The sequence below is a fragment of the Hippocampus zosterae genome, chromosome 2, assembly GCF_025434085.1.
Source record: "Hippocampus zosterae strain Florida chromosome 2, ASM2543408v3, whole genome shotgun sequence".
Classification (NCBI taxonomy): domain Eukaryota; kingdom Metazoa; phylum Chordata; class Actinopteri; order Syngnathiformes; family Syngnathidae; genus Hippocampus; species Hippocampus zosterae.
The window spans coordinates 19,510,947-19,520,991 of record NC_067452.1 but is presented as its reverse complement, the minus strand read 5'-3'; the positions used below and the strand labels follow the sequence as shown (position 1 = coordinate 19,520,991).

The 10,045-nt window shown below is 44.1% G+C and overlaps 1 protein-coding gene across 1 annotated transcript; it reads left to right on the top strand.

Moving 5' to 3' along the window:
* Positions 1–5,465: 5,465 nt before the first annotated feature.
* On the top strand, positions 5,466–8,620 carry gbx2 (gastrulation brain homeobox 2). Its single transcript, XM_052057491.1, has 2 exons — positions 5,466–6,208; positions 6,680–8,620. The coding sequence occupies exons 1-2, from the start codon at positions 5,791–5,793 to the stop codon at positions 7,207–7,209; spliced, it is 948 nt and encodes a 315-aa protein (XP_051913451.1). The 5' UTR covers positions 5,466–5,790; the 3' UTR covers positions 7,210–8,620.
* Positions 8,621–10,045: the final 1,425 nt, after the last annotated feature.

Here is a 10,045-nt window from a genome sequence, read left to right as displayed (position 1 = left end):
TCTCACCAGTGCTTGCTGTGCCATCAAAGGCCCGAGCAAGGGCCCGGGGGTCAACATGCCCGTTGACGTTTCCTCTGGATACCCGAGTGCAAGCAACCTTGTTAACACAAACGGTCACATGGTCGAACATCACCTGCAGCTCAACATGCTCTCAGACGTTCCTTCTGAGAAAAGAGGACAGTGAAACAAGGCAACTATTCATCGGGCGCTCACACCAGCGGAGGCCAGCAGGACGAGGCGGCACTAACCCAATTTTAGCAACCGGGTCCTCACGTCCTCTCACTGGAGGCCATGGGTGATAATTGGATAACAAGCATTTGAGACAAGTTGAGATCTAATTAACTTGTCTCAAAGTCGCTGCTTGAGCGTTTGGACACTTCAACTGGTGTCTGTCTTTGATATGGACGTCTCTTATTCTTTGGGTTTAACACGGGCGCTAGTGTATACTTACCTGCCAGAGGTCAAAGGTGGAGCAGAGCGCCGTGACATACTATGGCTTAAAGAGGGGGGGACGTCTGCGTTGTGATTGTAATTACAGTCATTCGGGCCAATGCACAGCTGTTTGCTGCTTTTGGAAAGTTGATGCACGGTGATGGATGTCAAAATCCGACACCACCATTCCCACCCCCTTGCTAACCACAAACTTATCGACAAGAAGTAATGCATCGTTGTTCATCTTCCTGTGCCAGGCAGAAATATTCAATTATCTTCTGCTAGACGGCAGAAGTTCCTATTAAGCTGTATCTTCACCTGTTGCCAATCATACAACAATATAAAAGCTTTATATGCAAATAAGTCATCAGGAGACCATATCATACTCATTTCATGAGATTTTTGTTTGGTGGTGTGTGTGAGATTTTACCAATGGGAAACATGTGCCTTGACTCAGGAAATGGATGGGAAACACTGATTTGGAGACAGCGTTCCCACAGTAATTACCATGTGGCCCATGGTTGAGCAGCAGGGGGCACTGACACCTGATTTCAAGCTGCAGATGCACCTCCTGATGATGAAAGCATAATTTTAACATCTTTGAGTCACTTTAAAATGTGACAGGCGCCCCATTTGACTGTAAACATTTTTTGTCATGCTTGTTGTTAGTGGTATTACCACACACACATTTACATATACTACATGTAACCATACCTCAGCCACAATGGCATTTCAAGAAACACTGGCAGCCGCAGGCAAGAGTCAGTCAGTCAGTCAATCACTCAATCAATCCTCATTTGTTTAGCGCGTTTCTTACAAGATATGCAACTCAAAGTGCTTATTCATGTAAATTCACATTAGTTAAAAACAAGCCAAGAAACTCCACTCGATAATAACCCACAAAAATCAAGCCCTGTACACGCACACACGCACACATGCACACATGCACACACACACACACACACACACACACACACACACACACACACACACACACACACACTGAACTAAGAAACCTGAGGCTTAGCACAGCACAATGGCTGTGCTATTCTTGAGGCTGCCCTCAAGAAAAAAAAAACAACACATTTGGTTGTTGATTTGGACCAATATTTGTCATCTCTCGGGGGTCCCTAGTGACTTTACCAGCCAGCAAGAGCTTTTAAGGGGACACTCAGTGACTAGACCACCACTAACATGAACTAAAACCAGATATACTCCAAAAGGTTTCAATTTTTTTTTTCATTCACGTCACCTGTGATTGAGGAGGTTAAATCAAGCGGATGTCGTAAAGAGCTGTAGAGAGAACCGAGCAAAACTTAGTACCCTCCTCTAAAAGGGGGAGACTGGAAATTAAACTTCCATCTTTGGGTTTGTTGCGTACGTTTTCTCAAGGGTCTGGAGAAAATGTTTACTTAGATTGTGTTTCAGTACTTTGTAATTTTAAAAAACATAATTGCTATCCTGCTAGTAGAGATGGTGTGCTATTTCAGACAGCGCTATAGAGGAAGGCTAACTCAAGGCCTTTTCCCTGTTTTCTCAGTGGCTCTGCCTTGGTCAAATGACATGAACGTTTTGTTTATGTTATGTGTGGATGTTGAATATCCACATATTGTAAGCATTTCCAAATGTAAATCCTGAACAGGTAACAATTTCAGTGAGCAGATCAGGAAGGAATCATCACTTTTAACACACCCCTGCTCCAGAATAATCCGTCAGGATTATCATTTACATACATCTAACAATTGGGCCTTTACTAACTTCAACCAGAATCGGCCTGATTATTGGTGAGTGAGTATAACAAATGATAACAAAGATTCCAGGGGCCAATTTGTAGGCCGGCTAGCATGTTTGTATTCAGACTACTCGTCCACAGTAAATGTACGCTTTTGACTCACTATATTTTAAAGCCTCAAGCGCCTTCTCCCTGTGTGGCGGCATTCAGGAGGCGTGCATATGAATAAACGCACTCTGGCATTTGGAAGCTGATGAAATGGTTTGATACTGCCACGCTGCTACGCCTTCACTGAATGTCGGCGAGTGGCACCAGCGCTCAGGGCGAAGACGCCCCCCCCCATGCACACTGCCCCCACATCCATCCGACCCTTCGTGCATCTGTTCCTATCAGCTGGCTGAGCTAGCTAATGGATTTACGCCACGTCCTCGCCACTTTACATGCAGTAATATGAGCAAAGATGCCTGGAGATTTAAACGCCAGAAGAGGTGGGGGGTGGAAGACTACTGGGGAAAGTTAGCCATTCCAGAGGTGCCTTGACTTAGAAGTGACCAAATTTAACAGGTTTTGAAATACAAGCCCTTACTCGGCTTATATCCCATGTAGCACTTGTATCTCAAGTTCTGCTCACTATTCAAAGCAAAAAGGTGTCAGATCAACAGCTTGTATAAACTCAAGGCACCACTGTATGGGGAAATGCCATAGATGGGGTAACAAAATGTTGCTGTAGTTATAAACATTGACACTATAACAAGACTCACAAGCATATATTATTTATCCTCTGCAAAATATTACTAATATTAACTTTGCTGCAACTGTTGTCTTCATAAATATGGTGTTTGATGATTTCATCCATGCATTTTCCGATCCGCTTATTCTCACAAGGGTCGCGGAGGGGGTGGGGGGGGGGGTGCTGGAGCCTATCTCAGCCATCTTCGGGCAGTAGGCGGGGGACACCCTGCACTGGCCGCCAGCCAAACACAGTTTTTGATGATTTGCGATACAAATGTTTTATGTTATGGAAATTAAAGTGAAGTCACCACTGCAATTTAGGCAGTGATGCCACAAGATAAGCATTAATCCGCTCTTTTCAGCGGCCTCTGCCAAACCACCACCCTCCAGCCGCCTTCCCCCTTTTCTGTCCGTAATGGATGACGGCAGCACCCTCCTTGCATGCAGGAAAGGTTTAATTTAATCAGCGTCCAATCATAATCCCTGTTGTTAATTAAACTGGATAATTTATAAGTACAAAAGTGACTATTTATTAGCTGCTGTGTGGAGTGTGGCTGAAGAGTGGCGTGTGCGCTTGCCATGCGCGCACACCGACACTCACAGGACCGTTGGCCCTCCCCTCCCTTTCCAACCTTTTACTATTGATGCTCTGCATGATTGATAATAAGAGCTAGGCCGCGCTCTATTCGTGTAATGGCAGCGCAATTAAAATTGCCTGTAAATGAGCCGCGGCTCGTTCCCGCTAATCTATGCGACTTTGATTGAATTTGTCAGCGCTAATTGAAAAATACTGCTATTTAATGTCACCACACATCAGGACGCCTTTAATGACATGGTGTCTCGGTGACCCTTAGGGGGTGGGTGCGTTCAAGCGTGCCCTTGACTCAGCCCATCAGGGGAGAGGGAGGGCATCCACCGGGAGATCTATTTGGGGTCGGAGGTTATTCGTCTACATATGATAATGATGCCTTAGCGATCATCTGAGGCTGACTGACACTTCAATCTATAGTTATGTTGTCGTGTGTGTTGAAAACTGGGAATTTTCAATTCGGCAATTTTGGGTTAAGGTGACATGACTGACTGACACCTCACCGTATTACTCCCATGTACCAAAAACACACTAAGAAGTTAAATACAGCTCAAGTGTACGTGGGGAGTGATGCACTTGTGCACCAGTAGTTGTACGCTGGAGCACACCCTGGATATGGTTGCAAGCACAGGCCACAACAAACATTACAGACCATTTGGAGTCTTCAAATAACCCGAGAAGCATGTTTTTGCAACGTGAGAAGACGTTGGAGGAGAGGCAGAACATGCCAACTCCACACGGGAAGGCTAGAGCCTGGATTCGAACCCTCAACTTCAGTACTATGAGGCAGAAGTGCGAACCACTCACTCTGCTGTGCTCAATGAAATGCAAATGGCCAAATAAATATGGGAAAGGAATAAGGATAAAATAAGACAAGGAAACCTTTGTCTCACAGTAGAGAAATTCGTAATTGACAGCAGCAAACGTTTGCAGGGATGAAAGTCGAAAAACAAGTATTTGCATGCACAAAAATAAATCTAAAAAATGAACCGTACGCAGTACAGAGTGCAATATAAAATATAAGCAGTATGTATACATGTAGATTATGAAGAAAGGATCTCAGTGAAACATCTTTAATAATAATAAATTCAGTAATCAGTCAAGAGCATACATCCCTGTGAAATTTTCCAACTTGAACTGACGCTGACATGCGTGACCTCGAATGCCCCTCCCCCTTTTTTGTTATGACAAAGATGATCACAGATGGGTGATTGGCCCCTTAATATTTTTTTTCTTGTTGAATCCTCCGAAAGTCTTCAAAAATGCTGATCAACACTCAATATACATTTATATTAGAAACAGGAGAATCCTAGAAAAAAGATGGAAGAGTACAATACATCATAAATCTGAGAATATGCGAATCCGTTGGTGTCGACTGCAGTTTAAATTGTAATATCCCCATTCACCACTAGTTGGTCGACAACGCATAGTTGCACTTACACTGCCCTATGATGTCAGTAGGCCGATTAATTTGTTGAATATTTAAAATGATATGCACAATAACAATAGTTCCTCAAAAATAGTGAATGCGTCCATTTTTGTTAGAGGAAAATGTCCAAAATGGGTTCCTGCACTCAATTTTGGCTTGCTGTTTGCCCTTTGTTGTTGAAAAATGTGTTATGAAGATGTAATATATTAAGAACGCGCATTTTTCTTGTATGTGGGTATTTTATCCATATTTAAAATATTTTGTCATATATCTAGTTCGGAAGTGTGTGGTCCACACTAACACATGACGAAAATTGTAGCCCCCGCCAACATTTAAGTTACCCATTCCTGATCCACATTTATTCCTCAATCAGGTTTGCATGACTTACAAATTCTTTGTAACAAAATGCTAGATATGACAGTAAAGAGTACCAACGACAGCATGAAAAGACAGACGGAGCGACATTAAAAAAGTAGTTCCATCTAAAAGAAAAAACTATCCGCGTCAAATGTCACTCATCCACCACGCCGAAGGCAGTGTGACGTCTAAACACCGGACCAATCGCTGGCCGGCGTTGTGCGGCGAGGGGCGTGAGATCAACCAGAGCAATGAAACAGCGGGGAGCGCAAATTGAAATGGCAAAACGTCCACGGACGCACTCGCTGGTGTGGAGGAGAGCGCAGCTGCTTGGTGTGAGGGAACTCGGTGAAAGTTGACGGCTGCTCGGGTGGAATGCGTGTGCATCCGGCTCCCCTGAAGCCTTCCGGGCTCCCAACGAAGCGTCCCGGGCGCCCCTGAAGCCCGCGGGGCTCCGTGGGCCCTTCGCCGGCTGTCGCGCACAGTGCTCGTCGTCCGGCCACCGGCGTCGTCGTTCCTATGAGTGCGGCGTCCAGTCCGCCGTTCGTGGTGATGCAGCGGCCACTCGGAAGCAGCTCCGCCTTCAGCATCGACTCTCTCATCGGGGGGCCTCCGCAGCCCAGTCCAGGACACTTCGTGTACACGGGCTACCCCATGTTCATGCCCTACCGCTCGGTGATGCTGCAACCGCCGCCGCCTGCGCCGCCGCCACCCGCTTCCCTGCAGCCGGCCGGACACCCACCGCACCTCCCGGCGTTGCAAGGCGGCTTTTGCTCCAGCCTCGCTCTCACCTCCACGCTCATGGCCTCGCTTCCTGGAGGATTCTCGCCCGGCCAGCACCACCACGACGCTGGCCGAAAGCACGCAGAGGACACCAAGAGTTTGGCGCAAGTGTCCGCGAAAGAAGACGCCGAAACGTCGGTGCAAACAGCCGCAGGTACGACTTTGGACTGCAATCGGATTTTTTTTTTTCGATGACTGAAAATTGGACGAGAAATGATTAAATCGGAATTTCAATTTGAGTTTAACTAATTGAGACCAAATTATTTTCTGGAAGTATGCTGTATTATTATTGTTGTTATCCATTATCGGACCTGCTTTCTGTTATTATTATTATTATTATTATTATCATTCTTCTTCGGCGGTTCGGATAAGGAATGTATGATTATTATTGTTATTTCAGGGTGTTCAGTCATCCATCTTGGAAACACCCTTAAAACTGCACTCAAAACAATTGGGTTAAATTGACCCACCTTTGCGTTCTTTGGTATTTGGAGTCAATTTGGCCCAAGTATGGGAGCAGTATTAACATTATATTATTAACCCAGCATGTATACGAGTGTATAAAAATACGGGTGGCTGAATATTAACGTCATTCTTCAAATGTGTACATTCATGTTGGTGTCAGCGCGAGGACACGCGAGTCCGGACGAGTCCAAAGAGGATGACTGCGCTCGCAGAGACGAGAGTTTCTCGATGGACAGCGACGCGGACTACAGCTCGGACGACAACATGATGAGCTCCGCGGCGGCCGGGCTGGATGACGGCCTGCACCTTCACGCCTCTGCCGGCTCTGGCTCGGCCCCCCCGGGAGGCGGAGGAGGCGGCGGCGGCGGCGGCGGGGGTAAGAATCGGAGGCGACGGACCGCGTTCACCAGCGAGCAGCTCCTGGAGCTGGAGAAAGAGTTCCACTGCAAAAAGTACCTGTCGCTCACCGAGCGCTCCCAGATCGCGCATGCGCTCAAGCTGAGCGAGGTGCAGGTCAAGATCTGGTTCCAGAACCGGCGCGCCAAGTGGAAACGGGTCAAAGCTGGCAACGTCAACAACAAGTCCGGGGAACCGTCGCGGAACCCCAAGATTGTGGTTCCCATCCCGGTGCACGTGAGCCGCTTCGCAATAAGAAGTCAGCACCAACAGCTGGAGCAGAGCCGACCATAGAACCCTCGAGAACCACTGCCGAGAACTGGCCTCTATTCAGCGCACTTGGCACTTGTTTAATTCGCTCTCTTTAAAAAAAAATTACAGGCCACAGCTGGAAAGTCAAGAAATGTAACTGCATTTTTAAACAAGTGCAATAGGATCTAAATAAATTCATTGAAGACAAAAAAGACAAACGACAATTATGTCCTCATTTAAGGGACAAAGTTTGAACGGGAAAAGGATGATGATGATGTCCACGATAACGAGACAAATAAGTAACCTAAACGTACAGAAGACGGAAGTGATTTTTTTTGTACGAGCCCCCCCCCCCCCCGCCCCACAAAGACGCTGCTAGTTTATTTAAATCCAAGTGTGCTCAGTGACTTCCAGTGATTACGTGTCAATTAAAACAAAAACAATTAAAAAGAACACGTCTCTTCTTTTTTTCTTTATTACACGGGGGTTCATTTTTAAACCGCATCCATTTCTTTGGACTCCAAAGTCGATCCTTTAGAAATGAAAGTCAACATTTAATAGCGAAAACCAGGGTGCCTGAGGCCCCAACCGTCGAGGCAAAAAATAATTTGACCATTTCACCAATCCGACAAAGAATTAAATAAACTTCACTTACATTTACTATTTAATTTAAAACATTCTACTAATTTACGAAGGAGGATGGCTCATTGTGTCTTTCCCTCCAGCAGCGGGAATGTGAAACATATTCAGTCGTTTTCCACAAAAATACAGTTTGGAAAAATAAAATGTAGGTGTAGGCCTATTTCTAGAATTATAAATTGACGTTCAGTAATTATAATTACATCGACAACCTAAAATAAATCTAAATACGTTCAATTAACAAACGAATATCGAGATTATAAAGTGCTGACACATCGAGACAACGAACGATTTACTTCAATAGTAACAATAAACAAAGAAGCTTGTAAAGCTTGAAGGAAGCGACGGGTACTCTCAGGGTCACGTGATACATTCACACTGTAATTATGATAAAATGTCATCAAACACCAAAATAAAATGAAACCGAAAACTCGGAATATATTCAAGTTGTGAAAAACGATGATCAAAATTAGAAGAACACGAAAGTTGAAGTCTTTCTCACTGACGTCAACTTCACGTACCCATGCACGCACGCCGTTTGAGGTCGAATGCCTTCTTTTTGAATTAATTTATTTTTTTAACGATGACAAGAACTCATTAAAGTATTGAAATAATTGAGGATTTTCGTTACCGGTAGTGTCAATACTGGTCAATGATTAATTGGAGTTCTCACTCAAGAGAAGACGCTGTTACTTTCGCCACTATTTTTCCGATTTTTGAATGAAATTACAAAATCTCAAGCGTAAATAGACGTTTTTAAAAAAAGAAAAAAATAAGTCAATCAAATTCATTCACCAACTTATTTTACGTATAATTGGAATAATGTTGCTGATCTCCCACATGAACAAATTCCCTGTTAGTGTCACATGTTGAGGATTTTTGTGAACGTGATGTCATATTAAATTGTGCTTGAGGGACACGTCACAGTCGGCTGAAAAAATGCTAAATGAACTCAAAGGGATGCAGCTCATCCCGTCTAAATGTTTACGCATGAGGTCACCAACATAGTAGCTTAGGTCTGTTTCTAAAAACAGCTCCCAGGTGACGGGATATTGTGAATTCCTAGGACTGCTGTACGCTGCTAAAAAAGGAGAGAGAAAAAAGAGTTGGGTGATATCAAAATTTCAAGCCTAGATAAGATAAGGTAACCTTTATTTGTCCCACACTGTTACAAAGGTCGATAACATTTTCACTTGAGTAATTCAACAAAATATTTTAAGTTTTGTCAATGCAAAAAAAGGGCTTTTCCGTATTGCACAACAAAGATATGAGTTTACAGACCTAATTGCCCCTCGTATTGTCCCCCCAACATAAGCAAAAACAAATCAGCACATTGTTTTGAGTCAAACTTGCTTTCTTTACTGTGCTAACACGGTTTCCAAAAATGTCATCAAGTTATAATTTCCAGTTGTTGTTTCAACTTCATTGGCAGTTTTAGCCCCCCACCCCAAATATTTTTTTTACAGTGTCACAGTGAACATTTGAAAATATAAAACACTTGCAGAGATTTATAGAAATAAAGTGTTGCACATCATCCGCTTTTGTCATCATTTATTCTTACTGAGAGAAATCATTGACACGATCAGTACCTTCACACGGATGCATATTATTCATCAGTATTAATGACAGGTAATTTTGAGCAATGTTGTTGAACGATGTTTTAGAAATGTATATCAAACTTATCTGTAGTGAAGTGAAATAACTCACTTTCTGTAAATTCGTCACATGAACACCTGCAGAGGACCGGTGCAGAGGATCCTGAATGCCGCACCATTCATTCATTCATTCATTCATCTTCCGAGCCGCTTGATCCCCACTAGGGTCGCAGAATGCCGCACCAGTGAATCACATTTCTCACTTACAACCCGTTATCATCCGTCAGCATCAGTACAAGTGTATTTAAAAACTTGTTTTATATCTTAAACAACCGCACGCACGCACGCGCGCGCACACACACACACGCACACACACACACACACACACACACACACACACACACACACACACACACACACAGCGTTGCATGTTAAACAGGCTGGACAGGGACTCTTGAGGACCGGACTTTGGCACCCCTGACTCGATAACAGATTTTCTTTGCCTCACATATTGTGGCTGGTATTGGCATTCCCCATGAGTGCCGTATTCTTATAAATAAGGTAATTATCAGCTCAATACCGATACTTGTTATTGACACTTGTCCATCCATATTAAGAATTTATTTTTGGGTGGAGGGTGCATG

Excerpts from the sequence above, each read along its gene's own strand:
- gbx2 (XM_052057491.1), top strand. The coding sequence starts at position 5,791 with ATGAGTGCGGCGTCCAGTCCGCCGTTCGTGGTGATGCAGCGGCCACTC. Across the intron at positions 6,209-6,679 it reads GTCGGTGCAAACAGCCGCAG|CGCGAGGACACGCGAGTCCG; the intron begins GTACGACTTTGG and ends TGTTGGTGTCAG.